Below are 22,926 nucleotides of genomic sequence, written 5' to 3'. Positions count from 1 at the left end.
TGGACAGTCGCTCTTAAATCCATTCGATTTTGATCCGTTTTATTCGATAATTGAATCCATTCGATTTTGACCCGTTTTATTCGATAATTGAATCCATTCGATTTTGACCCGTTTTATTCGATAATTGAATCCATTCGATTTTGAAACGTTTTATTCGATAATTGAATCCATTCGATTTTGAAACGTTTTATTCGATACTTGAATCCATTCGATTTTGATCCGTGTTATTCGATAATTGAATCTATTTGAGTTTGACCCGTGTTATTCGATAATTCAATCCATTCGATTTTGATCCGTTTTATTCGATAATTGAATCCATTCGATTTTGACCCGTTTTATTCGATACTTGAATCCATTCGATTTTGACCCGTTTTATTCGATAATTGAATCCATTCGATTTTGAAACGTTTTATTCGATACTTGAATCCATTCGATTTTGACCCGTTTTATTCGATAATTGAATCTATTTGAGTTTGACCCGTGTTATTCGATAATTGGATCCATTCGATTTTAAACAGTTTTAATCGATAATTGAATCCATTGGCGATCGATTTTGACCCGTTTTATTCGATAATTGAATCCATTCGATTTTGACCCATGTTATTCGATAATTGGATCCATTCGATTTTGACCCATGTTATTCGATAATTGGATCCATTCGATTTTGACCCGTGTTATTCGATAATTGAATCCATTCGATTTTGACCCATGTTATTCGATAATTGAATCCATTCGATTTTGACCAGTTTTAATCGATAATTGAATCCATTCGATTTTGACCCATGTTATTCGATAATTGGATCCATTCGATTTTGATCCGTTTTATTCGATACTTGAATCCCTTCGATTTTGACCCATGTTATTCGATAATTGGATCCATTCGATTTTGACCCATGTTATTCGATAATTGGATCCATTCGATTTTGACCCATGTTATTCGATAATTGAATCCATTCGATTTTGACCCATGTTATTCGATAATTGGATCCATTCGATTTTGATCCGTTTTATTCGATAATTGGATCCATTCGATTTTGACCCATGTTATTCGATAATTGGATCCATTCGATTTTGACCCATGTTATTCGATAATTGGATCCATTCGATTTTGACCCATGTTATTCGATAATTGAATCCATTCGATTTTGACCCATGTTATTCGATAATTGGATCCATTCGATTTTGATCCGTTTTATTCGATACTTGAATCCCTTCGATTTTGACCCATGTTATTCGATAATTGAATCCATTCGATTTTGACCCATGTTATTCGATAATTGGATCCATTCGATTTTGACCCATGTTATTCGATAATTGAATCCATTCGATTTTGACCCATGTTATTCGATAATTGGATCCATTCGATTTTGATCCGTTTTATTCGATACTTGAATCCCTTCGATTTTGACCCATGTTATTCGATAATTGAATCCATTCGATTTTGACCCATGTTATTCGATAATTGGATCCATTCGATTTTGACCCATGTTATTCGATAATTGAATCCATTCGATTTTGACCCATGTTATTCGATAATTGGATCCATTCGATTTTGATCCGTTTTATTCGATACTTGAATCCCTTCGATTTTGACCCATGTTATTCGATAATTGAATCCATTCGATTTTGACCCATGTTATTCGATAATTGGATCCATTCGATTTTGATCCGTTTTATTCGATACTTGAATCCCTTCGATTTTGACCCATGTTATTCGATAATTGGATCCATTCGATTTTAACCCCTTTTTATTCGATAATTGGATCCATTCGATTTTGACCGCAACTTGTCTCGGAACTGTCACATGGGGCATTGCAGCTTGTAACCGACAGCGCGATTTTGAAAAAATGTTGCGAGAAATAGCAAGCCATGAGCCACGCAAACGGAACTCGCCAGATCTGAACTATTCTCACGGTATATAAGTAAAATAAAAATAAAATTTATCGGATAACAGTTTAGAATTATTTCACTCAACTGATTTGTTCATTTTATTTCTAGGAAAATCAACAAGGGTTTCGAATGCTCCGGCGATTCATGGTAAAACTAACCAAATTGATTTGTCTGATAGCTAATATATTTTGTGTGTCATACAATGTAGTTTAACAGGGTTATATTTTATCGTTTTTGTTACTGATAAATGATACATATTCCTGATAGTTTTATTCGATCTGATTTGATGAATAATATCATTACAAGCTTGCAATGACAGGCAAACCTTGCCCGTCATGTGCTATCAAACAGAAAGTATTCTGAATGCTGTGAATCAGTCAGCTAAATGAATCTCATGAGGTCTACAATTTGACAAGCAAACCTTGCCCGTCATGTGCTTTCGACCAGAAAGTATTCTGAATGCTGTGAATCATGCAGTCAGCTGAATGAATCTCATGAGGTCTACAATTTGACAAGCAAACCTTGCCCGTCATGTGCTATCACTATCAACCAGAGAGTATTCTGTATTCTGTGTATCAATCAGCTGAATGAATCTCATGAACGCTAATAACATAGGCGAAACACTGCCCGCGTCATGTCCTATCGAAATTTCATTCGAGACTAGTAAAAAATATGACTTCTATTGAAAGCAAACTAAATATCTCGATATATAAGCATATAACAGCAGCTGATTGTTTTAATAACTAGAAAGCGCATAGCCATACGGCTCTAGCTCGACGAACCATTAAATCTTTACACAATTACCCAAGTCATTCTGTGTCTCACTGGGCATTCCCAAAGTTTTCAAGTTACTAGTGCCCAGTTCATTCATCTGCACGCTACTTCGAGAGGACCTGGTAAGAGGAGGCTTCGCACATCGCCCACAAACAATTCTCTTGACCACGATTCGGAACTCGGAGTTTAAGCAAGTGTAGACATACGGATTCAAAGCACTGCTAGTGTACTGTAAGAGCTTTATGATATATACTGCTACAATCGGGAACGAAGCTCCAGATGAAGAACAGTAAACAAGAGCGAGGTTGGTCAGCAAAAACGGCGCCCAACAGACCAGGAATCCACCAATCACCACCCCGATAACCTTTGCTGCTTTCATTTCTGTGACGTAGCTGAATTTATTCTTGGGTTGATTGCCGCTGATGACGTTGATGACGCGCGCATGGCGGCGCGCAACAAGGAATATACACGAGTAGGTGAACATCATGATGATAGTTGGGATAAAGAATGACGTGACTGCAACGATTACAGGGTATTCATAGCGCGTGAACCGGAATCTCAAACTCGCCACAAGGATTGCAAAACTCCATGAAAATGCAATCGTTGCTAAGACTCTTGGTGGAGACAGCATAGTGTGGTAGGAAAAGGGACGAGTGATCGCTAAATACCGATCACAACTAACGAATGTCAAGTTCAAAATAGATGCAGTCCCACATGCAATGTCAAAAACAAGCCATACTCTGTACGCTAGTGATTTGGGGTCAACAAGGGACAGCGTAATGAGGATCCATACTGGAATAGAAAATGTAGCGACCAGGAGATCGGCCGTCGCCAAGGAAACGATGTAGTAGTTGGTAACTTTTTGAAGCCGCTTAACGGACAGGAAAGCAACCCAGACAAGAATGTTACCAAACAAGGCGAAGATCAGAAGGACGACCAGGACAAAACACGAAGCGGTTCGCGCGGTTTGTATCTTGGGAGGTAGCTGTGGCTTTGAGCTGTTTGTTATCGAGCCGTTGATAAGTGATACCGTTGTCATGGTAAAATAAGGTGGCTCTGAGAAGACAGTTATTCGTTACTATGCAACCAATAATTCTCTTTACTTTTTGTGTTTTTGCTCGTTCCTGACACGATTTTTTGAAATTCTCGATGTTGTTACTGCATGTCGTTGTGCACGTATCCGAGCTTTTGTTCTGTAATTGTTGTCCTTGCTGCTGCTATTGCCGTTGCTGCTGTTGTTGTTACTGCTGCTGCTGTTGTTACTGCTGCTGCTGTTGTTACTGCTGCTGCTGCTCTTGCTCTTGCTATTGTTGCCTGCTGTTGTTGCCAGATGTTGTTACTGCTGTTGTTACTGCTGCTGCTGTTGTTACTGCCGCTGCTCTTGCTCTTGCTAGTGTTGCCTGCTGTTGTTGCCAGATGTTGTTACTGCTGCTGCTGCTCTTGCTCTTGCTAGTGTTGCCTGCTGTTGTTGCTAGATGTTGTTACTGCAGTTGCTGTTGTTACTGCTGTTGCTGTCGTTGCTGCTGTGGTTGTTGTTGTTGCTGTTGCTGTGGCTGATGTTGTTCTTGTTGGTGCCGCGATCTGTTATTATATCCTATCGTATCCGCTTTTGTACTGTACTTTTCACTTATCATATCCCAAGAATATAGCGTCGTGTAGCTTAGCTTCCCTCAATTACCAACAGCGTTTTTCCTGCCGAAAAAACACAAAAACGTCTTAAGCTTCGGCACTTTCAAGAACATCGTAAACACCTTTGACAGACAGGAAATAAAACCTTGTCCAAACACTAAGAGAACAAAGGAAATTAAACTTTGACTCTAATTTTCTTGTATACAGACATGTAAATACGCAAGGTCTAGCTCTTTGAAGTACTACAAGAGAGTGAGAGCGTACTTTCGTATTTCCCATATCCAGACTTAAGAGGGTCTCTTTAAGAGATACTTATATCAAACAAACACAACTTTCAGAATCAATTGAATTCGAAGAAGCCTGAGTAGGATGGGGAACTGAAAAGGATCAAATTTCTTGTAAATATACTTGATTATTCTATTAAAAAACGAAAAAAGACTTGATCTTTATGTACCTTTGGCAAAATTTTTTCCCATTTCAGACCACGTGCCATTTCCTTGAGAATGATAACCTTTATTGGATTGAAATCTTTAAGTCAAAGAAAATCTAGCTTAATTTTAGTTTTTAATTATCGTTAATGCTGACACCAGGAAGCAATTCCGCAAACGATGAAGAGTACACAAAAGGCTGATAGCAACCAAGAGATCTCGCACAAAGCGCACAAAAAAAAAAAAACAAAAAAAAAACAAAAACGATCACGATCTTATCTATGAACCCAACACAGAACACAAAAATCAAATGTTATAGATATTAATCAATTACATTAGTTTGACCACCTTTTTCAATCATTGCTGACGACGACCTATCAATATTATCGATATCCTGAACAATCTTTGGGATGAGTCTGTCTACAATATAAGTCAGGGCATAGATAAAACTCACAGATCAAATTGGGATTTAACGTGCGTTAAGTTTTGTGGGTGTTTCTTGAATAAATTTTGTTTTGCGAGATATTGTTTAACTCCAAATTCATTATCTTGGCTATTTTTTATTGTCTACCTGCATCGGGTACCTTGTTACACCAAGAAAGATCCGCTTTTGTGGAGTGATGAGGCCTAGGAAAACCAGAGAACCCGGGAAAAAATCCCCGGAGAGACTTACGAAACTCTACTCACATGTAATAACGAGTCTAGGAGATGAATCTAGCTTTGCAGAGGCGATCAAGAATATAGACAGTGCAGCCTTTAGACCACTCGTAATTCCTACTGAAGCTAAGACCCCGCTACTCGACTGATAAATAACGTCTAAACTATAATATATACATATTTAGTTAGCATACGACTGTTTCCTTAGAGGCTTCGATGTAAAGGAAAACAGCCGGTCTGAGTGTTTTGTGCGACAGTCTGGCGCTATTTGCCTTCTAAGATAAAATAAGATCAACTCCTTAGGAAGGATCGTTGACGATGCGTTTATCGTAAGAGGTTAGTCAACAGTTTGTGCAAACAAATAGACATTTAACGCTTCTGTAACCAAAGGTGATTTCAAATTGCAGTTCCTCTTGTCGTAATTAATTGAATTGATTCCTGTTAAGTTGCTTTAAAGCTGGAGGTTTCTTTTAAGCTCTTGTAGTTATTTCCTATTTCCTTTGCTTTCTTTTCTTTCTTTTTTTCCCTTCCACTTCTATAATACTTCAATGATGATCAAAAACTAAAAGAATCGCCAACAATATATGTAAATATATAAACACGAATTAAAATGCTTGGTATGAACTAAAACTTTTGCCTTTCTTTCTCTTCTTTTTGTGTCATATATCCCAGTACTGAGCACAAAAACACCTATTTCTTACAAGGTTATATTTGTTTTCAGGTAACGACTAGTTTTGGAACTAGCTTAGACTGCGTCGGTGTTTTTTACGAGTTGAAACAAATGTGTCGTAGTAGATAATATTATCTACTACGACACATTTATATTATTTTCAGTTTTTCCTTTTCCTTTTTTCTTTTTCTTTTCGTACGTGTTTTAATTTGCCTTCGCAAAGCAAGGCTAGACTTTGTCACTTTACTGAACTGATTGAGTAATTTCAGTTCTTTTAATCATCTTCGTTTCACTTTTTATTATTTCTCTTATTCAGTTTACTTTTGTCAGTCGTGTGTTATGACGTCCGCAGTACTCCTGTCATATGAATATATATAACTAATTCAATTAGTTATATTCATACGACAGTTATTAATTGTACTACTTACATTGCTTTTATAATTCACATATAGTCGGCATACTCATAATACATGATCGCGACAAGCTTCGAATCATCTCGTATTTCAGATAATGTTGCTAAAAGTTCTTAGTGCAATTAAGAGCTGAGCTTTAAAGAGCTTTTACTAAAGCCATTAGTGACCCAAGAGACGAAGGGTATATGTTACATGAAACACTGGTTGTTCTGCTGGGCCCAGTTGTTCAAAGCTGAATTAGCACTAATCCAGGATTAACTCTATAGGTCTTGTTAGGAGTTAACCCAGGATTAGCACTAATCGAGCTTTGAACCACTGGGCCCTGCATGGTGGCGATATTTTTGAAGTAATTCTGGCGTCTAGTTTTAATAATGGCTTTTCCATCTTCCCATCCGTCCATCCGTCCGTCCATCCCCCATCCGTCCGTCCGTCCATCCATCCATCCATCCATCCATCCATCCATCCATCCATCCATCCATCTATCCTTCCATCCTTCCTTCCATCCGTCCATCCATGCATCCATTCATCCATCCATCCATCCATCCATCCATCCATCCATCCATCCATCCATCCATCCATCCATGCATGCATCCGTCCGTCCGTCCGTCCGTCCCTCCATCCATCCATCCATCCATCCATCCATCCATCCATCCATCCATCCATCCATCCGTCCGTCCGTCCGTCCGTCCGTCCGTCCGTCCGTCCGTCCGTCCGTCCGTCCGTCCGTCCGTCCGTCCATCGAGTATAAACTTTGAGTACTCTTTATATGTATATGTCAAGCTGCTTCAATCAAATGATCAATTCGTAGGTTTAATGGCATACTTGACATACCTATTTTTTGCCATACAAACTATTTTGACCAAAGATTACTGCTCATATCTAGTCATAACAGTAGAAAAAAAGGATTAGAAAAGAGCAGGAAAGCCAGAAGGCTTCGGGCGATACTATTTTAAAATCGCGATTGACAATAATAACCAGTGTCTTGATATAAAATTCGGATATCTTCGCATTTCTGAATGTATATCTTATTCTTCATGGCTTTAGTATGAGTATGAGATCCCGATTTTGAGGAACACTCGAAAAAGCGAATGGGATTAAACGCAATGACTTTATGAATACTAAAAAAGATGTCTCGTAGTAGCAGCTTCTTTGGTAATATTTTGCAAGTCATATTTCATCAAAAATATTGTAAAAAGATATAAAAAAATCGCGAGAAAAAGCAAATTTGTAACCTTAAAATTTGCTCTAATAAAGAATAGGGAAGCGCATATTAGTGCATGTGGTAGACTTCGTTGCATTCGGAAAAATGTACCTGCTTCACAAAATGAGGTCGGAGCCAATATATAGGCGATAGAAGATTGCAATTGGTCATCTCAAGATTCAAGAAAAGCTGGGATGACTTGTGTTTTTCAAATTATTGTTCTCGTCAAGACAAGGAGGAGGATAGTGTCAGATATCTAGTGCTATTTGCAGATAAATTCCTCCATTGTGTTTAAGGTTGTTTGATGCACACTGTATCCTTTCCATCTTAGAATAACCTATCACCTATAAAACTACGATTGATCCCTTTTGAAATAGATGTATGTATGTAAGTCGTACTAAACAAGATTGAAGATTTTTGCATTCCTCAAGCGGCTTACCTTATATTAAGTTTAAGAAGCCACTACTTCTGAATGTCCATGCAGCTAGCTATCGTATCTTAAATTATTCGTGTCTTATTCATGTCGACATACAGAATTTAGCAGAAATCGTAACTTATTCACTGAGGATTGAAAATCAGCCAAAAACCACGAGCTTAGCTAGTTTTTAGCTGCAGCTTAGAACGTGTTGATAGTTTTCCTTCAAGCCTCAATTATTTTAAAGGCTTTCCACATAAATATCTTTATCGGGTTAATTCTTTATTTCCTGTTATATATTTTCCTTCAATTACTTACGGAAGACGGTGGTTTTGTTGTGGGGTAATTGAGGTTGTGCCAGGCTTTACGCTGAGATTGATAAGGAAATAAGCCTTTGGTTCGGCTTTTTGACTTCAAATGAAAGGATTTTTACAAATATTATTGAATATCCTTGGCACCTGTTCAAAGACAATGTATGGCTGCTGAGACTAGCTTCATTAATTTTCTGCTCTAACTTGGAGTGATATATATATATATATATATATATATATATATATACATATACTGATATAACTTAATTTAACGTAGCCGAAAAATATTTTGCAGCTTTATCCTGCTCCGTGGTGGGACGTTGTCACAGTCAAACGAAATTCCTCCCCTTCCCCCCTCATCTAGAACTGACAAACGCACTTTCATTTTAACCCCTTTTAATGAACGATGGCGCAGTCTATGCAAAGCCAAGCTGGATTGATAATTAAGCTAGATTTGCGCATTCACGTGACGTCTAAAACTAGTGTTCGGCAAATTAACATCTTAACCCTACCCCCTCCCCTCTTACCTCCAAACGCACACCGCGCGCCTTGGATAAAAGTTATGCTCCATTTTACTACTTTAGAATAAGGCCTCTTTTAAACCATAGAAGACGTCTACACTTTGCACAAACCTAGCAAATAAGCTATGGCTTAAATCAGTTTATTATATTAGATTGGGGGGCGTGTGTGTGTGTGTGTGTGTGTGTGTGAGGGGGGGAGGGGGGGGGGATTCTTAGCTCTATCGGTCGATATCGATATAAAGAGACTTAAATTAAAAAAACTGAGAAATTCAAATTCGATTGATTGTTTTGAGCTGATTAAGTTCGAAATATAATATATATGAAATTTGACTTGAGCTAGAAAGAAAAACAAATGCAAGTCAATCTGACTTAAGGCCTTAAAACTCCGAGATTCAGGATTCCTGAAATTAATCAACCGAGTGTTACAAAACCTAAATAAAAGCATAATAATAATAATGATAATAAAGAATATACATGAAAGCTAAATTTTGTTAATAAATATGTTCTAAGATAATGCATTGTTTGCGATTAGAATTAGAGCTCAGCTGTACCACGCTTTGTTGAATTGCTTCGTACTTGATGAATAATATGCCCAATGGAAAACATATTGCGAAATTTCTGCACAAAAATAGTTTTTTGACGCGCAGTTTAACGATCATCTTTAAGCGGTAAGTCTGAATATGTTGGTATGAAACACAGAGCTATATTGGCAATGCATATTGCTCTTACCAGCCGGCACGCGTAAAGCCCCGTTTACACTAGCGATTTTTGTGACGATTTTTGCGGCGATTTTGTCCATAATAAATAATGGTAAAGAATTTACTTGTAAAGTTTTTTTCAGGTTTCCAAGATTTTCCTAGACGAATGTCTCTTTTGAAGGATGAGACAAAAAATTTCATATTTCCGAAAATTGCCACAAAAATCGCCGCAAAAATCGCCAGTGTAAACGGGGCTTAGGAATAGACTAAATAGAATATGCACAGAATTTATGACAATGTTGAATGGAATCGTACTTAGTTCGCGTCCAGTAAAGAGCGAGTGCTCAAGGCACCATATTAGCTTGCTTTTTTCTTAATTGATTGTTTTCAAGTCACGTACCAACAGAGCGGATTACCCTTTTTTGCGATGTTATCACTTTAAAGCGTAGCAGTATAGCTGACGAACCTTTGTTCTTGACTTCAAAATTGCAATTTCGAAGTGGCACGTATTGATCTTCGACAGCAAGCAAATCTTCAATTTAAAAATGACAGCAGATTCAGGAATTGAACTCAGTCAGCTAGCATGAGACAGCACATTTATACAGGCGCACACAATACACCTGTGTTTTCGAACCAAGGACAAATCTACTTATTACACTGGATCTATATATTACTTATCCCGCTCTGCGTGTGATAACCGGCCGTTATTATGGGTCCTATATACGAGTAATGAATAATACTCAAAATATACCACGCATTTTTGACAACAAATGTTTTCAAAACAACTATTCTAGAGTAAGTTCGGCAAAAAAGAGATCAAAAATTCGAAATTTTTTACTGAAAAATAGTGTGGTGTTAAATATCTTGGAAACTTTTTAAATATATCTATATTTTTTCATAAAATCTTAATTATACAATTTTGATCGAATAACACTTTTCTTTTCATGAATGTGGTCCTAATTTCCGAATTTATTCACGTATCAAATCATAGATTTGGGAAGGTGTTCATATTCCATCAAGACTTACTTTTTGCTTTCCAAGAGACATTCCTTACAGGAACTAGCTCAATCAACGTATTAGTCTTAATTCCCGGAGTTGCACAACGCGCTGCATCAGGGGCCGGGACTCTCGTTTCAAGGGACGCTTTAAATACTTACTGTGCAAATTTAACTTGTTTGGAAGTGGAGATGACCGATGAAAGTGGAATCAAAGTGTTAATCCAAAGCTAAAATTTTATTCGAAAATTATGAGGTTTAGGCCTTCATCATTGCTTAGTTCCAATATATTTTCTATAATAAAGCCTGACAAAGCTACATTCTAACACAAATGCAACGAAACATCTTTGTACAATTGAAAATATCGCTTCAAACAAGCATTTTATCATAGTACAAATGCAACAAAACATCTTTGTACAATTGAAAATACCGCTTCAAACGAGCATTTTATCATAGTACATCAGTTTCTAACTGTTTAAAAAAGGTTTTGAGTGTTAACCCAAAACGAAAATTGGGTTTAAAAAAGGTCTAGTTTTTGGCGCTTTTTGCCATTATTGCTCGCTATTGAAAAAAAAACCTCTCAATCTACCACGAACGCGGCAAATGGTTGCTAAGATACTCTAATTAAATCCACTAATCCTTTTTTCCATTTGATTATTAGGAATAACACGACAAAGAAAAAATAAGGTTGATAACGTTCTGAGATTACAGTCTGGTTCTTGGCGGCATTTTAGTGGCTTTTTATATATCGATGGTGACATCTAAAGGGTATTTAGCTCCTAAATTAGAAATACTGTCATATTTGGTTAGACTTCACTGTTCTTAATAATGACAAACAGTGTTTTGTTAGGAAAGCGATTCTATTCTCGTCTTAGGGGTCGTTTACACTGGCGATTTTTGCTGCGATTTTTGTGCCAATTTTCGGAAATATGAAATCTTTTGTCTCATCCTTCAAAAGAGACATTCGTCTAGGAAAATCTTGGTATCCTGAAAAAAACTTTACAAGTAAATTCTTTACCATTATTTATTATGGACAAAATCGCAAAAAAATCGCAGCAAAAATCGCCGCAAAAATCGCTAGTGTAAACGGGGATTTACATATTAAAAACTCCTCTTATAATCAAAATTCTTCTAGGCTGGAAGTTAAGACAAGATTTACTTGTTTGAAAAAATACCTTACTTATTGATTTACTTATTTATCAGTTTCGCAGATTTTTTTTTTTTTTTTTTAATTTGGTTCGTATTGATAGCTGCTTCAGAAGAGAGGCATGTCAATAAATAAGTTTCTATATTGCGCTTCGTCAGTTCAGCACCACAGTGACTTAGAGCTAGCTACGGTACAGTACGTCACACCTTGAATGCCTTAAGGTGGATGTTTTATCTTATACGAACGTCATTTTCACCAGGAAGTATTTTGTCAGGTTGGAAATTAATTTCTTACTATTTGGGAGTTGCCTACAGCAATGCCTGATTGAGGGCAAACAAGACATCTGATCGATTTGATTCTGCACCAGTTTGACAGTTCTACTCAAGCTATGGACCCGATAATAAAATCACGAACACAGGTTGTGTATAACCTCTCTCTTCTGGGAACAGTTTGTTTGTTATTTCCCCTGCTCGAGGGTTTTTCTCCCTCCTCTAAATCTGCACGTTATTTTTTTATTTTGTTTTGCCCTGACTTAGATCAGCCCAGAGATTGTTTCAGGGTTCAATCTGTGAGTTAGTCATGCCCTGCTTAGATCAGCCCAGAGGTTGTTTCAGGGTTTGATCTGTGAGTTAGCCTTGCCCTGACTTAGATGATCAGCACAGAGATTGTTACATGATTCGATCTGTGAGTTAGCCGTGCCCTGACTTAGATCAGCCCAGAGGTTGTTTCAGGGTTCAATCCGTGAGTTAGCCGTGACGTGACTTAGATCAGCCCAGAGGTTGTTTCAGGGTTCAATCTGTGAGTTAGCCGTGCCCTGACTTAGATCTGCCCAGAGATTGTTTCAGGGTTCAATCTGTGAGTTAGCCATGCCCTGCTTAGATTAGCCCAGAGGTTGTTTCAGGGTTTGATCTGTGAGTTAGCCATGCCCTGACTTAGATCAGCCAAGAGGTTGTTTCAGGGTTTGATCTGTGAGTTATCCATGCCCTGACTTAGATCAGCCAAGAGGTTGTTTCAGGGTTTGATCTGTGAGTTAGCCGTGCCCTGACTTAGATCAGCCAAGAGGTTATTTCAGGGTTCAATCTGTGAGTTAGCCGTGCCCTGACTTGGATTAGCCCAGAGGTTGTTTCAGGGTTGAATCTGTGAGTTAGCCATGCCCTGACTTAGATCAGCCCAGAGTTTGTTACAGGATTCGATATGTGCACGTATTATAGCTGTGCCCTGACTTTGCCAGATGTTGTTTCAATCTGTGAGTTGGCTGTTCCCCGAGTTAGAACAGCCCAGATGTTGTTTCTGTGAGTTAGCCGTGCCCTGAAGTAGATCAGCCTCTAAAAGGTTATTTCAGAGTTCAGCTACATGTGATCATAAGCCCTATGTTCATATAAACGGTTTCATAGAAAACCATTGCGAGGTTCTAGCTTAATTCAGCCACTTTTTTTTCTCACTCCGATAACTTTTCCTTATTTCCCCGATTTTGAAACGACATTGTTTGAACTCTATTTATCTTTCTTATCATTGCTTTCTAATAGTTTATCTTAGAGTTATTAAAAGGTGTGGGCTTCAAATCCGACTATTTTGGGTTAGCGAAAAGAAACTAAGACCTTTATTAGGCACTAAACGACACGATATGAAGATAATCCGTACATTTTTAGCAGGTTTCTTTTTAAATTCTTCACAAAAGGTTTGAATTGCATTTGGTATAATGACGGATGAAGGAAATGAGACGATAGAGCGTTTTAATTACAAAACCTCCACGCAAACCTTAGAAAAAAGAAAGAAAGAATGAATGAAGCAGCAGCAAACCACATGAATGAGTGCAATAATCAGTTACTGACGACACTGATGACAACAACTGATAATTTGGTCTTCAAACAACATTCTTATGATGCAAATTTGATTTTTTATATCATTACAATGCAATAAGACATGAACAATACGCTGTTAGATTTTCCCAGCTTGATCAATATCACTAATATATTGTCTTCCTTGTATTAATTAGCCCAACTGGACATGGTCATGTTTAACGTTAGATTGAACCCGATACAGACCTTCGACATTTTCAAAATTTCTCCGGCAATAAGCTTCATAAATGAATTCAAAAATAATCTCTTCGTTAGCAGTATTCTGGACATGGGAAAACCAATAGAAAAATACATCGAAAACTATCTAAGGTTATACATTTTTAGCACCATCTTTTTCTCTCGATATATATATATATTTTTCGTTCTCACCTCTTATCTTTTTATCTTACTATTAAAAAAATCGCATATGTAATACCTCTGACAGAATGTCAGTTGTGCAGAATTACTATAACGAATGATCTAATGTTTCCACAATCGACAGATTATTTCCTAACAGCTAGCGAAGTATTTGGATTAAGAGCTATAAAAAAACTGCAGCTGAAAAAGGGTCTAAAGAACGGCTGGTCAGTCATTAAGATATTTGTTTGAGGAACAACTTGTTATGAAACACAAAATCCAAGCTAAGGATTACAGAACTGAAATAAAGTTCGGGTTTTTAACGAAACACATATTTACGGGCGCTCCAAAAAGCCGGAAAAGCGAGCCGCAAACTTCAACGAAGTGTCAGTGCTTTCCTGTTCGTCGTGCAAATACCTTTTTAACGGGGTTGGTATAAATCAACAAAGAACCAGGACTCGGTATTATTACTATTAAAAAAATGTACACAAATCGTATTTTTGGAACAGAGTATTAAAGAGTTGACGTATGATATCCTGTCAAAAATGAAGCTGTTAAGAAGCCTAATGTAGGCTTTGAATCGCTTTTTCTTCTTCTCCTACCCGTTATACTAAGGATTACTTTAGATTTAAGCCGCTTACTCACCGCTCGAGAAAGACGTCCTTATGGCTAATGAAGAAAACGAAAAAAAGATTGCAAAAGCCGAAATAATTTGAAAGAAAAAATGCGCGCTTCTTGTTCGCTTCAAAAAATGCGCAAACGCTAAATGATTACTTTTCATTTCAGTTGCACTGATTAGTACTCGAGTAAAAACTATCCAACCGGAATATTACAATTTTCTTGTATTCCTGCCTGCAATATTCAACGAGAAATCCCCCAAAAATATTCATTCTAGACTAATAAATTTTTTTTCAAAAAGAGAATATTCTTACTTGATTCAGCAAAATGTGGTTGTGCAATCCAATTCTGTCTCGCCGAATCGACCAGAAAACAGAGTTGACTGATGGTAGACCTGATATCCTAGAACTGGAAACTGAGCCGGCTTGTTTGCGCTGATTTGAAGACGATACGAACCGAGCCCGCGATTTTTTCCCGCGTGGAGTATGCGCAGTAAGTTCTATAAATTGTTTTGGGGGGGGGGGGGGGTGTCAGTTGGATGTATTGTTTGTTAACCTTTAACTTGAGTAATAGAAACTCTAAAGACTGTCTAATAGCAGATATATATTTTTGTTGAAATAGAGAATATCATTTCTAATGGTAAAATTTTAATAAAAACAACTTCTGAGCTGCTTCAAGATCCTATCACAATTTCAATTTCGCTGCTTCAAGATGCAAATGGAATTTAGCATAATAGGTCTCATCGAGGGAGGAAAATCCTCAATTCAAGGGAGAGACCTAAAAAATCTAGTTGTTAATTAAGGTCAAACCTTTATTGATGCAGTGTCACTTGAGGAATATTCGAATGACCGCTTAATAAAGGCTGATCACTTTATAGAGGTTCCATAACGTGTGGCATGCAATAACGAAACAATTAATTTGAATGTGGTGAATGCTGCAGTGGCCAAGCGCAGGCCAATCGACTCTTGTGCTAATTGCATATATCATATTGTTTGATAAACTGATAAAATAAACCAGACATAACACTACATATAAATGTAATATATTGTTTAACCTTTAATCAAGAATGCTGCTATAATTCTGATTAGAGGTAAAACAACATAAAAGCATCCCTTGCAGTCCAGGGGACATAGTAATAGGTTTCCAATTCTCAGGAGATTGAAATTCTTTTGTTTTGTCCTCCAAATTGATCTGCAATGACAATAGTTGAATAGACCTATCCCGAATTCGCTTGACTGGTCACGAAACAATAGTTTCAAGTCGAGGTTGAACTTGATGAATAAAAGAATCAAGTTCAGTCTCGACTTCAAACCATTGTTTCGTGGTCAGTCAAGCGAATTCGGGATAGGTCTATTTGCTGGTAGTTGGAAAAATAAGCAAAACACCAAGACTATAAAAATTATTTGAAAACATAACCCTTCTACTCTATGCTTTAAAAATTTTCTACGTGTTTCACCCCTAGGCATTCCATAATTCAAGATGCCCTGCCATATCAGGAAAAAGGTTTACTGGGAAATGTAACGACGTTCTCAAGTTTCCAGACAGACACATTTAGTTCCCAGGACAAGAGTACAAGAAGCAACAAAGGATATTGTTCACGGTAGTAATTTATTGCGCTTGACGACACAATACAATAATAAACCTAACGGTACGACTTCTGGTAGCGTGCACGGGCACCAGGTCCACCAAATTTCTTGGCCTCCATGCGACGAGGGTCGGCAACAAGGAGTGATCTGTCATATTGGACAAGAATGTCACGGATTTCCTTCTTGGAGACCTCATCAACGACTATGAAGAAAGACAGAATTAGTGATAATATGGTTTGGGATACCTTTCAGGACATAGCTGTCTCCCTTGCTTGTTTATGAGTGATAAATGTTCTAATACTGTTCTTTGAACTTCAAGTTCTCTAAATCAGATAATCAGATATGCAATTCTCAGCTTACTGAACATGAGTCTACATGTACATTTTGATTTTATAAAACTCCCATCTATTACAGAAGTTCTGAACCTTTGCTCTACTCAGTGGAATAGAGCTCAAGCACTTCATTGCCCAGAGGATGATGGAAGATGAAAGACAAAGTAAAAAAGTTCCAATACTTACATTTCTGGTAGTAAGCTACGAGGGATTTTGAAATAGCTTGACGGATAGCTATAGAAATAAAAAAGAATCATCATTAATTGAGAATAGTTACCCCTGGATGAGATATCACAGCAGTTTATTCACCAATAGGTAATTTTGTTGGTAATGAATTACAGCCATTCTCAATCACATGTGCCCTCTAGCGATTGTTTGTCTCGACAAAGAAGGTCTTGGTGGGCGTCAATCACAAGGCGTTTCCATAACATTGTTGGAAAACACAAAGATATATGGGCACATGCTTATAGAATGTCATGGAAATGCCTGTATTGACGTCCACCAGAAGATTCTTCGTTACAGAAACAATCGCTAGAGCAGCGCGTAACTGTAACGAGTATCGTCACTCCACTTGTGTGGGTGGTTTCAGAGTGCTTACCATATATTCTTGAGGTATGTCCACCACCCTTGACTCTAACTCTAATGTCAACACCTTCAAACCTTTCCTTTCCTAACAAAAGGATTGGTTCTTGGACCTAAAAATGCAAAATAATCAGGCGTAAAGCAAATTTATTTATATAAAAAATTATATTGTACAACCACTACTCCCTATATGGGGCTCTTCCGTGAGGTTACCTCCACACACACACATGCATTTTGTGTAGGATATTTATCTGTTCCAGTCCATACATGATATCTGGGCTTTAAGTCATGGACAGTGTCCAACCAGAATATTGGAACATGTCCAGTAAAATTTTCGCCTCACTGTTCATTTTGACCAGTAATGTAGAGCCCTAAACAAAGTATGACTAGGCGCCTTCAGAGCTAGAGGTCCATAGTTCAATCCTCAGGAACTCCACGTCTGTTTCGACTTCTCTCTATTCTGTGTAGCTTTAATTAGCTTTAAACACCCGTAAAAAGGAGCACTGATAGTAAGAGGGGGTAGAGGGCGTACCTTCGAGTGCATTAAACATAAGCCCTTGGCTCGGGAGAATTGGGCAACCACTTCCCACGTTATCAAAATAAAATAAATTACCTTTACCTTAATTACAGAGCTAAAATTAATTTGACTGGCAATCATGACCAGTGACTGACCCGCCCTTATTTTACACCCTAGATATAAGCTAGTTAAGTTTAATAATATTGTTACCTTGTATCTGAGGGTAGCTGGTTCAACCAGATCTAGAGGTACCCCATTAACCTTGATCAAGCCATTACCACGCTTGCAGAAAGCCACTGCAGTGGCAGTTTTCTAAAATTAACAATTATACACAACAACATTACTAAATAAGTAAAACGGACTTAAATATTGTGAGTTAGTCAAGCTGTTGAATAGTTGATGTCACCTAAATTAGATAAGTTATTAACTATTTAAGACGACGTCACATAAATTGGAAATTCCTGTACCAACGGACTGAAAATCAGGGGAAAACAAAGATGTAATCAAGTGTCTTCATGTATTCTCTGGTAATGTAAACCCCAGATTTGCATGACCGTTGATTTGGCACATACTTACTACTTAGGTGACGTCAACTAAATAGCTATCTAAGTTGGATAAATTTATCTACACATTTTATCCGTAATCTAACATTTAATATTATGTCTGAACGCGAAAGCCTCAATACTAATTCCATCTAACTAATCAACAGTGACTAAATCCCATGCACTTTAATTCTTTTTAAAACAAAATGATATGAAAATAACCTTTTTAAAAGAAATCAGCTGTTGTACCTATTCAAATTAATAAAATTGGCTAGAAATTTTCTACTAAACTTAAAGTCATATAATAATAAACGAGTATGCTTAAAATAAGCTAACCATTACTAAATATTTTAAATACTGAATTGAAGGACGCCGACATAAATATTATCATCGTTTCAATTCGTATTCTCCTTTACTACAAATATTAATATAAAATATGAATTCAATTCTGTAATAAACTTCAGCTTTATTGTTGATGCCAAAGAAAGACTATTTAGCCGTCTAGAATGGAATTAAAAGTCAAATAATTTAAGAACCCTTTCGTCCACGTGCTATTTGGATCAAGCCCCGAATTTCGTAAACTTTAGACGCCAAAAAAATATCAAAGCAGCTCACCTTACGACCAAAAACTTGTACCGACTGCGACATCTACGATTAAAAAATATGATTTAAAGGTAGAATAAGAAATAGTGGAGATTTTTATAAGAGAATTTTGGGTTTAAAGAGAGTTAACTTACCTTATAGACCGATGACAAAATGGCGGCGAAGAAAGAGGAAGGGGTAGCGATGCGCATGCGTAGAGAACGTCTAAACGAGGCTCTCTAAAAAATATGGAAAGGAACGAGGGGAGTCTTGGATCGTGGATCGTTCTGCTTTATTTTATCGAGAATTAAATGTGGCACAAATCTTTGACATCATATTTTGAAATGCTTTACTTGTGCCTTGAGTTCTTCTTAACTATGATCGTTTTGAATTATTTCTTTAAAACAATCTAGCTTGACAAAAAAATGGCGTTAAAAATGGTGTTAGAAAATACATCGTTAGAAAATGTTAGAGCTCTAAGTCATTACTGAAATTGGTTTCACCAGCATTTTCTTCAAGTTTCCTCTATTGTTTTAACACATAAGTCCTTTTTGTGGACATGGAGTGGACACCCTCTCCTCTTCATGACATCTTATTCCTCTGAAAACGGCACATGTACCATGCACCCAGTTCCTCCATCTATTATTCCAATAAAAAGGAATAATGTTTCCCCATTTCAAACCATGTGACATTCTCTTGAGAACAAGATTCTTTGTTTGAGTTGTATTTCCAAATTCATGTGTCTACAGTGGCGGATCCAGGGGAGGGGTGCAGGGGGTGCGCACCCCTTCCTGGTTCGACTTTGTGCCCCTACTTCAAAGATTTAACCAATACAAAATAATATTTTTTCCCTTTGATTCTAAGGGGTGCACCCCTCCCTGGGTTAACTATGTGTGCTGCACCCCTTGCTGAACAAATTCCTGGATCCGCCCCTGGTCTATCCTCCTTTGCAAAGCAGCTTAGGGAATGAAATGTGGTTTGAAAGAGGAAAACATTACGACCAAGGTATAAAAGGGTTATTCATTTATTCATTAAACAAAACTCCTGAAAATCGATGAATCATGTAACTGCTGTTAAACTTTATTTCATATCTTAAGAAATTTTGTTGTTATTCTATATATTCTTACTATTATTTTAAGTTACTATCATAAATATAGTATCCTAGTCATTTCCTTTTCTAGCAATGTCTAATTTCTTCCAATCCAGTTCAAGCAAAGGAGGACACAAAAATCATGGCTGATTCTTGAGCTCTGTTAGTGAAAGAAGCCTTCCAAACTTGTTGAGTAAAGAACACTGAAAGATTTACAAATACTTTATTAAAAAAGTGTTAGTTGAAATTAATGAAATGTATAAGGAATAGTGAAAATTAAGTAATCTATACAAATTATTTTTAAAAAGATGCATAAAAGCTGCTCGAAAACTTACAGACATCTCCTTGTATGAGGTTAATAACATGAGTTTTGCACGATGTTTCACAAAACTCAACAGGTTTCAATTGAACTTCTGTAGTGCCAGAAACTTGTGCATACCATACATTGTCAAATGCTACAGGTGGCTGGTGATAGAAGGAGGAAAAGCTTTAATGAGATCAAGTGTAGAGGAAAGAAGGAAGGATAGAAGGATGGAAAAAAGGATGAGTGGAAGAATGGATGGAAAGACTGGTGAATCTATGGAATGAAGGATGGATGGAATGATGGATGGAAAAAGACAGACAGATGGATGGATGGATGGATGGATGGATGGATGGATGGATGGATGGATGGATGGATGGATGGATGGATGGATGGATGGATGGATGGATACTAACCAGTTCAACAGTAGTAGGTGTGACTCCTGCTGGCTGCAATAGATGCATTATTTTTTCCAAAGCACCTTCACTATGCACAAAATATGGCCTGGGATAGAGTTTCCTGATCTCTCTAAAACCTTTGCCATAACAGAATTTCCTTCAAGAAAAAAAAACATTAATAACAAATTATATTTTTAAATATAATTAAAATTATAAAATATGAAGCTTTTTGTGAAATCCTTTTTTGACATTTTAAAATTTGATGTGACCAGACCAACAAGGCACCACCACCATGCCACTCTTTTTACTCATCCTTACCATCCTACAACATGTCCTTCAGGCTTGAAGTGTTCCCAATGTTCCAACAATTCTCCAAGATTTTTCGGCTTTTTCTCTTGTCCTCCTAAATAAAATTCACAAGCATCTACATCCATGGTCTCTTGATGCTCATAATATGTGTCTAAGAATTCTCCATAAGTGTGGTTAGCACTTCCATAGGTCTCTACGTCACGTACAATAACAGAAAAGCCAGGATCAAAGTATTTTTCTTTGAAAGCTTCTGGTGGGAGCATCTTACTGGATCGTATTGGTACTCGTACAGCTTTTTCACAGATGTCACATTCTGGGTTCACTAAAACGCAAATGGTTTGAAATGGATTTAATAAAAACCATTACGACTTGTACTACGTGCTGCGTCATGTGTGTTAAAGTAAGACAAACTGTATTTCGTTGCCATTTTCATGTGCCGTGGATGAATCTTGAAGAAAAATTGGCTTTTTTACTATGCTTAAAGAGCAAAAGAATTTGGTTAAAATGACTGCCATCTTACAGGACCTGATTTAGAAGAGAGGGACCTGGGGTACCCAACACCTCTGGAAGTGAGATCCAGGATTTTATCCTCAAATATATCTCAAGAATAAAAAATCCTTCACAGAAATCAATGTATTGTTTGTTCACATGTATGTTAATTGTGTGCATTAGTAAATGTTGGCATTAGAGAAACCCAGTATTGAACAAATTCACCATGTCTCTGATTGGGAAATGGTATGTACAGTTGCTAGTACCCTCTGTCCCTATTTTGGACCATCGTTTTGACCCTACCCCCTGAAAGCAAAGTTACATTGTACTTCAAAGAAACATCTGTTAGACTTTCCTGACAGCACACATTCTATAAAACGTCGTAGGGAAATTCCATAACATTTAAACTTACTTACATTGTACAAATGCTGGATTTTGGACAATGCATTCCCATTTATACATATCGCTAAGGTCAAAATATTGATGTAGAGGTAGGAACGCCAAACGGAACATTCGCACAACTGGGTACTGCCAGTCAGCAATAGTGCGTCCAATTAGAAGTCCAAACTGCTTGTCATGACTAGCCGCAATATAAAGACCCATAAACGTGACAATGATTAAGGCTATGATGATTGCCATAGTGATGATGAGATATTTGAAGAATGCGAAGACAGGGTTTGCAGGAGTTTTCACTGTTGATTTTTTTGGTTTTGCCTCTATGGAAAAACAATATCCACCATTTAAAAAATCAGAATTTCAAAGAAATAATTTATTGAACACGCAACAAATCCCAAAAAATACCACACTGACCATAATAGATCCATGATTTATAATTAGATTTCAAGATCAATCATTGAAAGGTGAGAAAACTTTTAGTATCCTCCAAGAATCCTGTCTATTAACAAGAGGGCTTCCAGCTGTCTAGGATCACATTTATTCCGAACGAGGTGTCATTTTAACCATTAATTTATTCAATATTATAAACTTTATGCCCTGAATTAAAGTAAGTCTTAAATATACATTTAAAATAAAAGTGTTTATTCCTCTTCTTCAAAAAATAGACCAACAAAACCAATAGTAAAGAATATATATTTTATATATAGGATGAAGGAAAGGAAAGTAATTATCTTAAGTTCATGCTTTTCAAAATTTACTGTTGAGTGTTCAACGCACAGCTGTTGCAAGCCTTATAGTCTTGAACAAGAAAAGACGCGCAAAATAAAACCAAACGTTTCGTTTAGATTTTAAAACATTTATCTAACAGATAACCACAGTTTACCATATTAAAATAAACCGTACTTACGGAAAATAATTACGAGCTTTTTTATGTTAGAAAAGTTTAGACTTTAAGCTTAAAACTCAGCTTATTTTATTTTGAAGTTTGGGTACTTTTGAAAAAGCGGTTTCGGAAAAGATTACTAAAAACGGGGAAAGTTAACCACAAAAACACACAGAAAGTGCAGTAACATACCTCCTAAGGATTTAAGTATTGCATAGTCTATATCGTCTTGGTTTAGGCCAAGAGAAGCGCCTCTTTTGCGGAGTTCTTCGACTTCCTTTCTCAAGTCAAATGCCATGTTGTTTGTCAGACTGGTTCGTTAGGACTGCGCTGACTATGATGAACAAGAATAAGATG

At 37.1% G+C, this 22,926-nt stretch overlaps 3 protein-coding genes across 8 annotated transcripts; all 3 read right to left on the bottom strand.

Annotated features, from left to right (window-relative positions):
* Nucleotides 1–2,093: 2,093 nt before the first annotated feature.
* Nucleotides 2,094–14,981, bottom strand: LOC116306824 (dopamine receptor D1). Of its 6 annotated transcripts, none has more exons than XM_031716937.2 (3): nucleotides 5,293–5,516; nucleotides 4,748–4,821; nucleotides 2,094–4,356 (listed from the first exon to the last, which is right to left on the bottom strand). In XM_031716937.2, exon 3 carries the CDS (start codon nucleotides 3,701–3,703, stop codon nucleotides 2,675–2,677), a length of 1,029 nt encoding a protein of 342 aa, XP_031572797.2. In that variant the 5' UTR covers nucleotides 3,704–4,356; nucleotides 4,748–4,821; nucleotides 5,293–5,516; the 3' UTR covers nucleotides 2,094–2,674. The 6 variants fall into 6 exon arrangements, with proteins under 6 accessions (XP_031572797.2, XP_031572796.2, XP_031572801.2 ...); XM_031716936.2 differs by having other exon boundaries at nucleotides 4,748–4,804; XM_031716941.2 differs by having other exon boundaries at nucleotides 4,748–4,804; nucleotides 5,409–5,516.
* A 1,170-nt stretch (nucleotides 14,982–16,151) lies between these two features.
* On the bottom strand, nucleotides 16,152–18,943 carry LOC116306822 (small ribosomal subunit protein uS9). Its single transcript, XM_031716934.2, has 6 exons — nucleotides 18,859–18,943; nucleotides 18,737–18,769; nucleotides 17,790–17,891; nucleotides 17,079–17,175; nucleotides 16,667–16,714; nucleotides 16,152–16,350 (listed from the first exon to the last, which is right to left on the bottom strand). Exons 1-6 carry the CDS (start codon nucleotides 18,913–18,915, stop codon nucleotides 16,205–16,207), a joined length of 483 nt encoding a protein of 160 aa, XP_031572794.1. The 5' UTR covers nucleotides 18,916–18,943; the 3' UTR covers nucleotides 16,152–16,204.
* Nucleotides 18,944–19,762: 819 nt separating this feature from the next.
* LOC116306827 (uncharacterized) lies at nucleotides 19,763–22,917 on the bottom strand. The gene is made up of 6 exons (XM_031716946.2): nucleotides 22,762–22,917; nucleotides 21,707–22,006; nucleotides 20,811–21,123; nucleotides 20,511–20,649; nucleotides 20,129–20,258; nucleotides 19,763–19,996 (listed from the first exon to the last, which is right to left on the bottom strand). Exons 1-6 carry the CDS (start codon nucleotides 22,865–22,867, stop codon nucleotides 19,911–19,913), a joined length of 1,074 nt encoding a protein of 357 aa, XP_031572806.1. The 5' UTR covers nucleotides 22,868–22,917; the 3' UTR covers nucleotides 19,763–19,910.
* Nucleotides 22,918–22,926: the final 9 nt, after the last annotated feature.

The sequence above is a fragment of the Actinia tenebrosa genome, unplaced genomic scaffold (assembly GCF_029948245.1).
Source record: "Actinia tenebrosa isolate PJP-AT-01 unplaced genomic scaffold, QUT_ActTen_1.0 PGA_scaffold10__47_contigs__length_13832649, whole genome shotgun sequence".
Taxonomy (NCBI): domain Eukaryota; kingdom Metazoa; phylum Cnidaria; class Anthozoa; order Actiniaria; family Actiniidae; genus Actinia; species Actinia tenebrosa.
The sequence above is the reverse complement of the archived record's forward strand: the minus strand, read 5'-3'. Positions and strand labels throughout refer to the sequence as shown.

Bases quoted from the DNA above. Each gene is read 5' to 3' on its own strand.
- LOC116306824 (XM_031716939.2), bottom strand. From the start codon at position 3,703: ATGACAACGGTATCACTTATCAACGGCTCGATAACAAACAGCTCAAAG.
- LOC116306822 (XM_031716934.2), bottom strand. From the start codon at position 18,915: ATGCGCATCGCTACCCCTTCCTCTTTCTTCGCCGCCATTTTGTCATCG. The intron at 18,770-18,858 runs GTAAGTTAACTC...TTTTAATCGTAG, and splicing joins TTTTGTCATCGGTCTATAAG to ATGTCGCAGTCGGTACAAGT. The intron at 17,176-17,789 runs GTAACAATATTA...TTGCATTTTTAG, and splicing joins CAGCTACCCTCAGATACAAG to GTCCAAGAACCAATCCTTTT.
- LOC116306827 (XM_031716946.2), bottom strand. From the start codon at position 22,867: ATGGCATTTGACTTGAGAAAGGAAGTCGAAGAACTCCGCAAAAGAGGC. The intron at 20,259-20,510 runs GTTAGTATCCAT...TTCTATCACCAG, and splicing joins CACCTACTACTGTTGAACTG to CCACCTGTAGCATTTGACAA. The intron at 19,997-20,128 runs GTAAGTTTTCGA...TAAATCTTTCAG, and splicing joins CCTCATACAAGGAGATGTCT to TGTTCTTTACTCAACAAGTT.